This window comes from Sciurus carolinensis, chromosome 11, assembly GCF_902686445.1.
Source record: "Sciurus carolinensis chromosome 11, mSciCar1.2, whole genome shotgun sequence".
In the NCBI taxonomy this organism is placed as follows: Eukaryota; Metazoa; Chordata; class Mammalia; order Rodentia; family Sciuridae; genus Sciurus; species Sciurus carolinensis.
Genome location: NC_062223.1, coordinates 23,491,732 through 23,506,038, shown reverse-complemented (window position 1 = coordinate 23,506,038; position 14,307 = coordinate 23,491,732). Strand labels below are relative to the sequence as shown.

General features: G+C 35.9%; 1 protein-coding gene across 1 annotated transcript in view; it reads left to right on the top strand.

Moving 5' to 3' along the window:
* Positions 1-385: 385 nt before the first annotated feature.
* Positions 386-14,307, top strand: part of LOC124959202 (rap guanine nucleotide exchange factor 2-like) — a 28,399-nt gene continuing 14,477 nt past the window's right edge. The window contains 12 exon segments of the mRNA XM_047517798.1: positions 386-400; positions 1,931-2,083; positions 2,379-2,543; positions 3,469-3,576; positions 3,668-3,871; positions 3,963-4,071; positions 4,988-5,231; positions 9,099-9,256; positions 9,922-10,162; positions 12,199-12,582; positions 13,854-14,065; positions 14,157-14,280. Coding sequence (XP_047373754.1) covers positions 386-400; positions 1,931-2,083; positions 2,379-2,543; positions 3,469-3,576; positions 3,668-3,871; positions 3,963-4,071; positions 4,988-5,231; positions 9,099-9,256; positions 9,922-10,162; positions 12,199-12,582; positions 13,854-14,065; positions 14,157-14,280 — 2,117 coding nt within the window.

Sequence of the window (14,307 nt, the reverse complement as noted above, 5' to 3'; positions counted from 1 at the left end):
ATGGTATTTCAGTTTGTTACACATGAAATGCCTAAATGTCTATCTATACACTAAGCATTTCAATTCAAATTTATTCTAATTTCTTTAAATCTTTAGTCAAGAAGATTAATTTCAGTATATTTCTCTTCAAAAAGAGTTTTCTTTCATACATCTATCTACTTATTCATTTTAACTCAGGGATACATTTCTCTTTTGGAAAATAAACAAGAAAATGATGATTTCATTATGTTCTCTAAAACTGAGTGTAAGAAAGAACACCTAAAATTATTTGGAGATAAAACCTTTGTAAATTTCCCATGCAAATTTGGGGAGCAATTTTGCTGCTGTGTAAGAAGAAATAAAGATATTTTTGAGATATGTTACCAAGGGCTGTATATTTCAAAACATGCGTACACCAATGGTCAGTGTGATAGAAATGGGATATTTAAAATGTCTTAATTCAATTATTTATATTTATTTGTACACAAAAATCCCATCTCTTTTAAAGTTTTAACTTTTTGTTCCTAAATACTTATCAGAAAAGTTAGATGAGATCAGTAACTTGGTACTGTAGTATGCTGTAGTTTGCTGTTTTCCTTCTGAACTGCTGCTTCTATTCACTAACAGAACTACTGACTATGCAGAAAGTATAGAAAATATAGAAAAGCATAATAAATAAAATGAAAGTCCCATGTGATTTACATTTATTGGAAGTATTGTTAATGTTTTATTTTACTTTCCCCCAAGATTTTGATGTGCAGGTATCATTTTTTAAAAAAAATTTAGCCAGCATGCAATGATGGAGCATTGAGCCTTTTCTTCCTCTCTACAGTGGGGATGGTAGTACTGCCTTCCTCATTGTACAATTAGAAGCATAAGTTGAGAAAAATTCCTACAAGATTACCATAATGTGATGGTGATGGTGATGATGTTATCATTATGATTATTTTTATGACAATTAATTATTATATTTGTACATGTGTGTGTAGTACTAGGGCCTTGAACATGCTAAGCAAGTGCTGTCTACCACTAAGCTATGTTCCCAGTCATTTTTACATATTTTGAAATGGTCTTGCTTCAGTTGCCTAGGCTGGCCTCAAACTTGTGATCCTCTTATCTCAGCCTCCAGCATAGCTGGCATTATAGGCATGCACCACCTTGCCTGTCTGGTATTGCATCTTTTAAAAGTTTTCATGTAATATATGAACACTAAGCCAGAGCTCTAAATAACCTTGAAAATGTGATTTTGGATGATTGCATCATATTCTATCTTATATACTGTAATTGAACCTTTTTCTTATTTTTTATGTTGAAAGGGAAAAATAAATGCTATGTCTTCTATCCCCAGATGATTTTGTAAATCATACTTGAAGGAACACAGTGACTTTTGTTTGCTGAAGTATCTGCTCTTGTCTCCTCACTGGCCTTCAGTTATATAATACATGATTTCTATAATTTGTTCTTAACTTTATTTAAAACTATTAAGAACTTTAATTGCTTTAAGCGATTAGCCACAAGCTCTGAAACTGTTAATATTTGAAGAGCAAGGATTACCCTTAATATAAGTTATAAGGAATAATGATTTGAGCTATAACAAATATATGATTTATTATCAGTCACTCTAAGATTCCTCTCTTTTCCCCTAATGTTTTTTACTGTGAGAGAGATATGTTTAAAGGAACTTTTAGTTTCATCTTCAGATTTTTTAAACTGTTATGATTGATATGTAAAATATGTATAAATATTCTAAAACTGAAACTTTTCTTGACCAAGTAAGAAATACATTAAAGGTAGAGAAGTTTGATTAAGGTTCATTAATGTATTAATTTGGAAAGTATGGGGAAAACAGGAAAAAATGTCAGTATTAAATAATGAAAACACTGAATTATTTGTACAGCTAGGTCTTTTGCAAGCACTTTATCATTAACATGTGACTTATGTTTTATTCCAGTTTGTCTGCATTGCCCAGCAAGATTACTGCCACATCCTCAAGTGAGTAGAAAAGAATATGCAAAAAGTAGAAGAGGAAGGTGAGATCGTTATGGTCAAAGAACACCGAGAACTTGATGGAACTGGAACAAGGAAGGGCCACATTGTCATCAAGGTAAGGCCAAGAACTCTCATCCTAAGGGAAAGGATGTTTGGAGTAGTATAAGCTATGGCAATTTAAGATTTGTTTCTTTTTTCATTTGCGAGCATCATACCTCTTAAAGGTCATCTCTTGTAATAAAAAATCTTCACGTCCTGATTAATAGCACTTTATTAATTATCATCAGTATAGTAAGAGTAGTAATCATCTGAATTACTACCTGCTTGGTTTTATGTTGAAGGGTGGAAATCAAGGCACCATATAAATGTTATTTATTCAGGATAATGATTAAACCTTTTATTTGTCACAGGGCACCTCAGAAAGGTTAACAATGCATTTGGTGGAAGAGCATTCAGTAGTAGATCCAACCTTCATAGAAGACTTCCTGTTGACCTACCGGACGTTTCTTTCTAGTCCAACGGAAGTGGGCAAAAAGTTATTGGAGTGGTTTAATGACCCACACCTCAGAGATAAGGTTGGAAATGCAGTTTATTTCAGCTCTTCACTATGTAGTACTTTTAAAGTATAAGCTTAAAAATACATTTGTCATACCAGTTAATGTTCAAGCTAATGGAATATAAGAAAATATTTTTAAGGAAAGAAAAAGGTAAGGTGATATGAATATTAGTTCTTGTTATATATTTCAAAATTTACCTCTAGAAATGTCTTCTTTTTTTTCTTCTTTAAATGCCTAGGCCAATAAGTTGGTCACCAAGTGTTTACATGTTGAGAGTGTGTTAAAATATAACCAAACATCAGGATACCATGGGAATCAGCATTTTCCAGTCTGGTAGATCCTGTAAAAGAAAGTTACAATTTTTAAATTAGCATAGAGCAGCTTTTACATTACAGTCATCAAGACTGAAGTCCCCCCTAATATCATTCTAAGCAGACCCTCTTCTGCAGCCCTGGAGAGCTCTCTCAAATTCAGATTGAATGATAAACTATGTAGTCTTATCTCCTTTCTTTTACAACCCAATTCCTTACAGATATTTCTAAGCTTAATACTATCTGTTTTCCTTATTTAGTCTGTGTTTTTACCTTTTATTTTTTAGTTTCTGTCTTTCATATTAACCTATTTTGATTTCATGCTTTCATTTTGACTTATTTCAAATATGTTTTGAAAGTAAAGTTGGATCTTAGTTAAATACCTTCATAAATCTATAGTGTCTCCCGTCAAAGCAACATATAGTCTGTATTTGAAATACACATATATTTTTCAGAAGATCATTTTTATATGAATAAATTTCTTATTGGAGGTTTTATTGTTATTAGTTTATTTTTTTCTTTTTCAGTATTTTTAGGTAAATTGAAAATTAGATATCTTATTTGAAATTAATCTAATCACCAATCTTTAGTCCTAAACAAAGAAAACTTCATGAAACTAATTGCTTTTTCAGGTTACACAGGTAGTATTATTGTGGGTGAATAATCACTTCAGTGACTTTGAAGGAGATCCTGCAATGACTCAATTTCTAGAAGAATTTGAGAATAATCTGGAAAGAGAGGTAATAGTTGTGGCTTATTTTTTAAGATCAGCTTTCAGATTATTTATTCCTCCTGTCTTGCATTGACACCACTCTTTCTGAACCCTTATAGAAAATGGGCGGACATCTAAGGCTGTTAAATATTGCATGTGCTGCTAAGGCAAAAAGAAGATTGGTGACGTTAACAAAGCCATCTCGGGAAGCGCCTCTACCTTTTATCTTACTTGGAGGCTCCGAGAAGGGATTTGGAATCTTTGTCGACAGTGTTGATTCAGGTAGCAAAGCAACAGAAGCAGGCTTGAAACGTGGGGATCAGGTATGATATTTCTCAGTCCAGATGTAAGGAGAGTTTTGGTATTTTTCTTTCTTCAGTCAGTGACATGCTAATTTTATAATTTCACTTTTAGATACTAGAAGTAAATGGTCAAAACTTTGAAAATATCCAGCTGTCAAAAGCCATGGAAATTCTTAGGATTAACACACATCTGTCTATCACTGTGAAAACCAACTTATTTGGTAAGTATTTTTGCAGACTTTCATTTTTCTCCTTTTGGTTTTTTTTTAAACATTTAAATGTTAATCATGAAAGAAGCAATTTGTATATTTTAATATAAGAATCGGTATTTATACTAAAATATATAAATATAGAATTCATTTTATAAGTATATAATTAGCTCTAAATCAATATCCACTGACTTGAGGATTATAAAAATTATTTTTTTAATCTGTTTTTATTGGTAAATGAAATTTCCCTTCTGTTGATAAATTATAAACTACTTGTAGATTAAAAGGTTTACTGCTGCTGGGCACCTATATCCCAGTGGCTTGGGAGGCTGAGGCAGGAGGATTATGAGTTCAGCCAGCCTCAGCAATTTAGCAAGACCCTAAGCAACTCAGTGAGAACCTGTCTGTAAGTAAAATACAAAAAAGGACTGGGGACGTTGCTCTGTGGTTAAGTGCCTCTGCATTCAATCCCTGGTACAGGGGGAAATAAATTCTTAAATTTGCTTGGATAGAGCAGTATACAAAGTAGATTCCTGGCATCAGTCACTGGACTAGTATTTTGCTAGTAGGATTTTAATAGCTGAAGTCTGTACTTCTCATGTACTTCCAAGTTCTGCAGTTGCCTTAACCTTGTCCTTATGACTTGTAATTGGCATTTTGTGGTGTTTCTCTTTCTATATTTTTTATTTTAATTTAACAGTTTAATGACATTAAGTACATTCAATATTGTTGTACAAACCACCAAGTCTCACCTTGCAAAACTGAAGCTCTGTACTCAAGAAATAAGAAATCCCTATTTCCCCTCCCTTCAACCCTTGATAACTGCCCTTCTACTTCCATTTCCATGATTTTGACTGTTCTACGTACCTCATGTAAATGGAACCATACAGTATTTGTCCTTTTATGACTTGCTTTCTATGTATTTTAGTGTTTAAAAAACTTCTAACGAGATTGTCAGAAGAAAAAAAAGATGGTGCCCCCCACCTTCCCAAAATTGGTGATACCGAAAAGGCCAGCGGCTATTCCATTCCAGACCTGGCTGTAGATGTAGAACAGGTGGCAGGACTTGAAAAAGCCAATAAAAAAAGTAAAGCCAACACTGTCGGGGGAAGGAACAAGCTAAAGAAGAGGCTTGACAAGACTCGGATTATCTTGCCTCAGAAACCATATAAGTGAGTGTCTACAAGTTTTCTGTGCTCGATTCTATTGTCTTAAGAGGATCTGCTCAGGTAGTGATGTGACCTTGCACATTAGTGTGATGTCCTGAGTGTGATGCCTGAGCTGTCTTAGAAGTAATAGGAAACAATCGTGTTCATCTTAATCCTGGTTTTGCCACTTGCCTACCCCTGATTTTCATTAGAGTTGGTTTAGAATGTTCTCATTTGAACATTTTTTCCCCCTCATTTGAACTTTTGAGAAGTTTGTGCTTCCCGTTTCCCGCAGGATTTGGAGCTTTGGCTACTGTACCTTTGTTTCTGGATATTTCCTCCACAGCATCTGTACTTCACCAATCAAATCACTTCTTTCAGCTGCCTCTGTAAATCTTTCCATTCTCTTTCTCCCTCACTTCCATTTTCAGTTATTTAACCATTGCAAGGCATCAATAATCAAGCGCAGATCTCCTTTCATTCTTCCCAGTGAGTTCTGCAGGCAGAGCGTCCGGTATATTTTTGAATTTCCTCTTGGCTGTTTACTTATGTGACAGGCTTAGGCTAGACAAAGTTGCAGGGATTCCCAACCATTTTTTTTTAGGTTTGCTGACTTGATTATTTATATCTTAACTTTGGTACTTGAATCTAGGGATGTTTCATAACACTAATTACCATCTGCCATTTTTTAGTGTTAAGTAACTCAGTATGCCACGTTCAATTATTATATGTTCTTCAAGGTACAACAGTATAAAAGATAAATTGAAAGGATGAAGGTTAATATATTTCTATGACAATGGATCTATAGAGGAGCAATAGATATAGTTATTCAGGATTGCAACAAGCATTTCTTTTATTTTTTTTTAATTCCATTTTAAATAAATTTTTCACCTGTGGGGAAATATGATTTAAAACATATTAAGGAATTAAATGTCAAACTTGTATTGTCCCCATTGAACTATAATGATTAGTCATTTCTAAAGAAAACTTCTATGGTAAAATTCTGTGGATAAAGAACAACGAATGTGATGGTTTTATTTTTAGACTTGAGAATGTTTTATATTAAGTTTCTAAGAGGGAATGAATTAGGACAACTGGTACAGAATATAGAAATCAATTTATACAGTGGCCCCTCTTGAAGAAAAAATAAACTAACTTCAGAATTATTAAGAGCATCATAATAAAAAAGATCTTAGAGTCATATTTGACCAAGAGTTAAATATGAATCCTAAAAAAAAATCAAAGAGAAGTCAGCATGACCCTGACAAGTATTAATAGAAATGACATGTTAGAACTGGGGTGGAATACATCCACAGCACAGGACGTTGGAAAGAACACAGTATGAGAATCCTATGCATAATTTTGTCCTCTGTTACTTGGAAAGACACTCAAAAGCTAGTCAAGGGAAAAGAGAGGAGACAATAATTAGATGTGCTGGCTTTAAAACACTGAGCAGCATCTTAAGTAAATATGTGGTTTGTTTAAATACTTTCCTGTGCAGATGATTTGAAATCATATATGCAGTGCAATTGAAATTGAAAAACCAAGATGTAAAGGTAGGCCCAGCAAACAGGAGGATCTATTCTAAAGGGCTTCATTTAATACTACTTGCTACTTCAGTGTTTGTCTTCTAGAAACCATTATGTATTTATGAGTTTGTAAAATTTGGTTTGGTTTTATTTTCGCGTTTTGCAGTGCTGGAGTGGAAGGCAGGGCCTCTACATGCTAGGCAAGTGCTCTACCTCTGAGCTACTCCCCTTGCCTGAGACGATTTTTAACACCATCGAACTAGAAAATTAGAAATATCATCTAATTAAAATACACTGTGTTAGGCTGGGGTTGTAGCTCAGTAGTAAAACCCTTGCCTAGCATGTGTGGCCCTGGATTTGATTCTCAGCACTGCATAGAAAGAAAGAAAGAAAATAAAGTTAAAAATTAAAAATATATATGCTGTGCTGTGTATATGTCTTTTCCTTAAACAGCAGCATTATAGAAGCTAAGATGCAGGATACTAGTAAATTAGTAAGGATGGACCTGGAAAGGAAATGAGCATTAAAGAGAGGAGGAAAGAGTGTGACATCAGCATTATAGAATCCAGATTTGGTTTCCAGATGGGTGGAGAGGGAAATGGATGAACCCAGAAGAAAACAGGAAGAATCAACAGACTAGAGAATCAAGGAAGACTGAAAAACAATTCAGTAACAATGAAACAGTTGGGGAGGTCAATCAAAAAGAGGGTGTGCTCAGAGAGGGACTTTTCTTTTTCTTTTTCTTTTCTTATTTAAAGAGGATTGTTTCAAACTTGAGTCTCAGGTATAAAGTAGTTTTAGTCAAGAGTAACCTCTGTTTTGTACAACAGAGATATAAGTAAGTAATCAAGAAACTGTAAGTAATTACTGTAAGTAATCATGCAACGTGTTAAAATGTTGCTGAGAAATATTTCTTAAGAAGGCAGATCTGCCTGCAAGACACTAATATTCATAGCCACTTGTGCCAGGAGTATCCCAGTCATCCATGCCTTGGTCTGAGGACATAGTAATCATTTGATGTCATATATTACATCTAATGTTTTTGGCAAATAGTGCTTTTATATAGTTGAGAAATAAAATCCCACTGATGTAGCTGGGTGTGGTGGTACACACCTGGAATCGCAGCAACTCGGGAGGCTGAGGCAGGAGGATCCCAAGTTTGAGGTTGGCCTCATTAATTTAGCTAGAGTCCATCTCAGAATGACATGAAAAGGGCTGGAATGTGACTCAGTGGGAGAGCACATCTGGGTTCAAGGCCCAAAACCACAAACAAACAAAACCCCCAGACATGAAGATTTCCATCTTTCACGGAATGTTAATTGAAAGTGCATGCACATACCACTGTGTGCTTAAAAAGAAGTTTAATTTTGTCCTAGATTCGCCTATGAATTTGGAAAAACATACACTACAATTATCTTATTTATGATGCCTTGGTTTACATCCCAACCTTAGTAAAATGTTCTTGCATTTTCTTTCAAGGTGTTTATGTAAAACTAGTTAGAACATAAATTTGCTTATAATCTAGTTGTTTTGCATGCATAAGCTTATTTTATTTGATCTTTTGTTTTGGAAGCATTTGATCCTTCAAAAAATAGATCCTTTAGAAATAATTTATATATATTATTAAATCATGTTTTAAGAGTTGTTTGCTGCAATAGTTTTTTATAAATAGAAATGAGTTTGTAGACATCAACAATAACCAATGCTTTTCCGGGAACATAAATGTGTAATTAGAAAATTTGAGCAGAGTAAAAGTCAAAGTGAGTCATTGGATTTTTATCACCTTTTCCTTGAGCCTAGAAAATGCCGCCATGTACCACTCTTCTTTTATGCTCTGTATAACTAAGAAATAATGTCTGTCAGGGTTTCCTTACAGTTGACTGCATAATAATCCCATTTTCCCTTAGAATATTGAAGAACAAAATTAGGATAGATTTTTTTCCATGTTCGTTTTCCTCATTTTCTTTATTTCTTGCAAATGGGACCATAGAACTTCATCGTCTTGATGCGGAATCCCTGGATGAGTGAGACTGAATGCTCTCTTTTCAGCATGCTTTTTCCTAAGCCGATTCCCACCAGAAACTAGAGCTCATATTTTCCTGAATATATTTTTAGGCTGAGAAACTACTCATATTGGATTTTGGTTTTCTCTAGTGAAAAGGGCTTTAGAGAAACATTATATACTTAAGAAACAGCAAAGTGAATCGGATACACTTAAACAGCAGTGGCTTTTGCAATTTTCAAGTACATCAATGACATTTTTACACTAATTGTGAGTTCCATGGGATATGGCTCATTAATGGTCTATAAGAGCTTACCACTGCTTACTTTGCTGATAATTCACCTTTTCTTCTTTACTCAGTGACATTGGGATTGGTCCGTCTCAAGATGACAGCAGAGTAGGACTAAGGCAGACAGAGCACATCCCGACTGCGTTGCCAGTCAGCGGCACCTTGTCCTCCTGTGATCCTGACGTGCTGCCGTCACATCCTCGCGTTTCAGACTCCAGCACTACTCCTGGTGAGCATCCCCAAGGCTGCTTTGGTTTTCTCCTTGTTGTCTGTTTCCATCTTTTTCTTCAATACCCCACATGAAGGCTTGTGTTTATACCACTCTGTACTGATGCGTTTGTGATTTTGATAATACCACATGATCTCTCTCAGTTTGGCACGGATTGTAACAGATGTGAAGAATCAGGTTGAACCTTAAATTCCAAACCTTTGGAACCAGTTCTCATCGTATTCTGCAGACTATTTCGATATGGCTACAGGAAATTAAATCTCTGTGAACCTGTTTCCTCTTTGATAAAATGAAGACTAACACATGGCATGCCGTTATTACTAATTCATATCAAATAAGTAAGAAGAGGAAGTATATTTGGGGTCACTGTTGGGTTTTTCAATTTATTAAAGATCAACTTTAGATTTAAATTTTTCTTTTTGGGTACACACATGACAGTCTTGTATATATGCTACTATGTCCTGATGGGTTTGTGTTGGTCTCATCATTTAGTTATAAGGGAAGATGTGTTCTTACAACATAGTGGGTCAATGGTCTTTGAAGCTCTCTAGTAAGGGAGAGGTCAGAGTTCATCATCATCTCTTCTAGGGAGGTTCTTTCCAGATTACTTTGCATTACCATATGTCTAAATCCTTTCTACTTATGTGTGGTTTTCTTTCTTCTAGATTTGCCAGATCAAGTGCTAAGGGTTTTTAAGGCTGATCAGCAAAGCCGATACGTCATGATCAGTAAGGACACCACAGCGAAGGAAGTGGTCATTCAGGCCATCAGGGAGTTTGCTCTTACTGCCACCCCAGAGCAGTATTCACTGTGTGAGGTCTCAGTCACACCCGAGGGAGTCATCAGACAGAGAAGACTTCCAGTTCAGCTTTCCAAACTTGCGGATAGAATACAACTGAGCGGAAGGTATACACTATCTTACTGGATTTCTTAACCTCCCTCTTGAAACCCACATCAAAATCTAAGAGATGAATACTTTAAGTTTTTTTTAGGTGACTAAATATCCCTGCAGATTAAAAACCAAGCACCCCACCATAAATTGCTGTATCAAAGTAACTGTATACAGTAGACTGCTGGCCCTCACCAGGAACTCTTAGGCACTTACTCAAGGTTACTGTGACCTATGAGTTATTATCAATAGCCAACATACAAGCAATCACTCCTCACACTTGCCATGTAAATACCTGCTGATGAAACAGTAGAGGGAGCTTGATGTAAAGTCACAGAGTGAATCCTGCTGCTCTCTTCTCCTTGGATTTGGCATTCATAGATTTTCTAATCATGTTTAATCATCACTTGATCCCACATACCTCACTTTTCCAGGAGCTTCATTAGTTTAGGCAGAGACATCTATGACAGTGTGTTTGGCAGAATTAATGAATTCTGTCAAATCTGTCATTGTAATTACACTACAGAAAACACTCCTGAACTCTGGAACCAAACTTCAGTTGCTACAGAGAGCTTGATCCCTTGCTGTATAAGTGCATATGTAACACGTGTTCCTTGCATGAAAACATTGGATTGATTTTGTCCTTCTTTTCAGTGACATTTCTATTGAGGGGTATATGCAATTTTGCCCTCAAACCACAAATCACTAAAAGTTGAAAAAGCAGTTAACTTTTGACTCTCATATAATTACTGGGTCCTATACTGGCTAAAAATTGAGTTGTCACATAAATAACATTTTTTTCCTATTTTTTTAGAAAGTATTCCATTGTACTTGACTTTTCCATGTTATAGATCTAAACTATGATTTAATTCACTCAAAATTTGTCTTAGAGCTACCAACTATAACTTTCTGACTCCTGACTTTTATTTCCAACCTCAACTCTAGTGATAGTTTTATTTTAGGAAGTTGTTTTTTCTCAATTATCATTTGAATGTACATTGATTATGTCTGTAATCATGATGAAGTTCTTCAGATCTCCAGGGAGCTGCAACTTCATGGTTCACATTCATTATTCAGGAAAATTATATATGGATCCCTGCCATGGGCTTCATGAGTAATCCAAAGGGAGAGTATGAAAGCTATGAATGTCAAAAGCCCAAGATAACATATTTTCTGCCATAGATGCTTTGTGAAATATGCAAAAGATAGCTTCACAGGACCTCCACTGTTTCTTCATTTATAGAATTTTACTTAAGAGAAAACATCTGCCCACCCTAAAAGGAAGGAAGGAAAGAAGGAAGGTGGGAGGGAGGGAAGAAGGAAATAGCAAAGAGCAATCACCTAAATGGTGTTTTCAACAAGTTGCTTAATGGAGATGCACTAGCTCTGAGTTCTGATCCCTGCATTGACATTAACAAGTCACTAATCTTTAGTCAACTCTGTTTCTATGACTGTTTCCTATTTTGATTAAAAGGAAACACTATTACCTGTAGGGTTTTCATGAAAATCCACATATTTAAAAATTAAAATTCATTGTAGGATTATTCTAGTCATAAGAGCACATGAGGGAAACAGCTTTTAGGGTTCTAAGGGATATTAATAAAATAAGTAGCTTGAACTGATCTAATTTGGACCCATCAAGTGCTGGGTTCTTTTTTCACTCTGGGAAAATGGAGTGATGCCCTGGGTCTGATCTTTCCTGCTTCCGCCCATGAAGCCTGGACCCTTATTTAAACTGAGGAAATAGCTATTTTCTGTCATCTGTCACCAAAATTGTAGAATGATTTAGAAAGCAGGAAAGGAATGGTGACAAAGAATGACAGTGAGTACAAATGAAATCCCACGTGATTCGCTCTTTTCCATCTCTGACTTCTGGTCTGTGGTCTGGCGATTAAGGCAGCCACTGTGCTGCCCATCCTGGTTGAAAAGAATTCTTCCAGGATTCAATTCTGTATGCTCTCAAGTTTCCCCTAAATGGTAGCATTATTCTTTTACGGAAATCACGAGGCTTCTGCTTAGACTTGATGATGTCTGACGTATCCTGCTTTCACAGGTATTATCTGAAAAACAACATGGAAACTGAAATCCTTTGTTCAGATGAGGATGCTCAGGGGTTGTTGCGAGAGAGTCGAATTTCCCTCCTGCAGCTTAGCCCTGTGGAAGTTGCCACCCAGCTCTCCGTGCGGAATTTCGAACTCTTCCGCAGCATTGAACCTACTGAATATATAGATGATTTATTTAAACTGAAGTCAGAAACCAGCTATGTGAACCTGAAGAAATTTGAAGAAGTCATTAACCAGGAAACATTTTGGGTGGCGTCTGAAATTCTCCGAGAGACAAACCAGCTGAAGAGGATGAAGATCATGAAGCATTTCATCAAGATCGCACTGCACTGTAGGGACTGCAAGAATTTTAACTCCATGTTTGCAATCATCAGGTAAGAGGGCATGTTTGCCTTAAGATTCAGTGCACATTACAGATTAGAAACAACCTCAATCCAGAGATACCATATAATATAAAATGGGGGTGATTCATAAGTGACTCACTTTTTCAAAAAAACAATGGTAATCAAACCCATGCTAGGCTGTCATTGACTCCTAATGAACAATTCTTTTTCCTGATTCTTATTCCTTAACTTAGAACCTCTCACATGCTGATTTGCCAGACAGTCTATATCTACCACTTATTGTTTTTTTTTTTAACTTGGACTTTGGGGAAGTTATTGCTGGAAACATCAATTAAGTTCCTTTTAAAATAACAATACCCCAAGGAATTATCATTATTAAGTGATATAATATATGTGGAATTCCACTGGACAGCATAATGAAAATCCCCATAAATGTTAATTTTCTTCCCTTTTAAGTGCTTAGATTGAAACTGGAAGAAAATAAAAATGAAAACAATGAGGTATTTTGATGTTATAGAATTAGTCATTTTTTCTTCCTGGGAGTTCGATCATGCTCTCATGACTACTATGTTTTACTTTAATTTCTTACTATAGAATATTTTCCTACACTATTTTATCAAATGCTTCCTATGAGCCAAACATTGCTCTATTTGGAGGAAAAGCAAAAATACTTATATTCTAGTGGTTTTGCTGATGGTATGTTAGTCAACTTTCATTACTGTAACAAAACAGCAAAGGTAATCTACTTATAAAGAGGAAAGGTTTATTTTGGCTCACAGTTTTGGAGGTTTCAGGCATTTGCCTCTGTTGCTTTTTAGCCTGCATTGAGGCAACAGGAGCATGTGGTGGAGCAAAGCTGTTCACCTCATGGCTAGGATGTGAAAAAGAAGAAAAGAAAGAATTCACCTTTTTAGGGTATACTCAATGACCTAAGATCTCTCACTAATTCCTTAATTTCACTGTAACCTTCCAGTAGCATTGTGACATGGGTCTAAGCTTTTAACATATAGGCCTTTGGGGGACATGTAGGATCCAGACTATATCAGATAATAAAAACAGATCCAGAGAGTATAAAGGGATGAAGAATTACACCCATTTTCTTGGCCCTGACCCTGATTCTGCCTGCCATTCTCATTACCCAGGATTACCCAAGGTTCCTGTGCATCCATCTGTAAACTGCTTTACATGTAAAGAATACACACAGGTGTATTTGTCAGTGTGTGAGCAATACAGTGTTTTGCTTCCTTCATTTCAGAAGAGATGATTGAATTGCATCCCACATTTCTCTTTTCCCTTCCCAGTGGCCTAAACCTGGTACCAGTGGCAAGACTGCGAGCTACCTGGAAAAAACTTCCCAATAAATATGAAAAGCTCTTTTAGGATCTCCAAGACCTTTTTGACCCTTCCAGAAACATGGCAAAATACCGCAATTTCCTCAAGAGTCCAAACCTGCAGCCTCCCATAATTCCTCTCTTCCCAGTTATCAAGAAGGATCTCACATTCCTTCATGAAGGTAAATACAAGGTTAGAGGAGATTGGTCCTCACTTGTAGAAGTATAGAGTCAATGCCATGTGATTTCCTCTTTCTTATTTGTGAATTACAGGAAACCATTCAAAAGTAGACGGGCTGGTCAACTTCGAGAAGCTAAGAATGATCGCAAAAGAAATCCGGCATGTTGGCCAAATGGCTTCAGTTAATGTGGACCCCGCTCTCATGTTCAGGACTCGGTGAGTAAGTCACCTCCAGTGGCATAT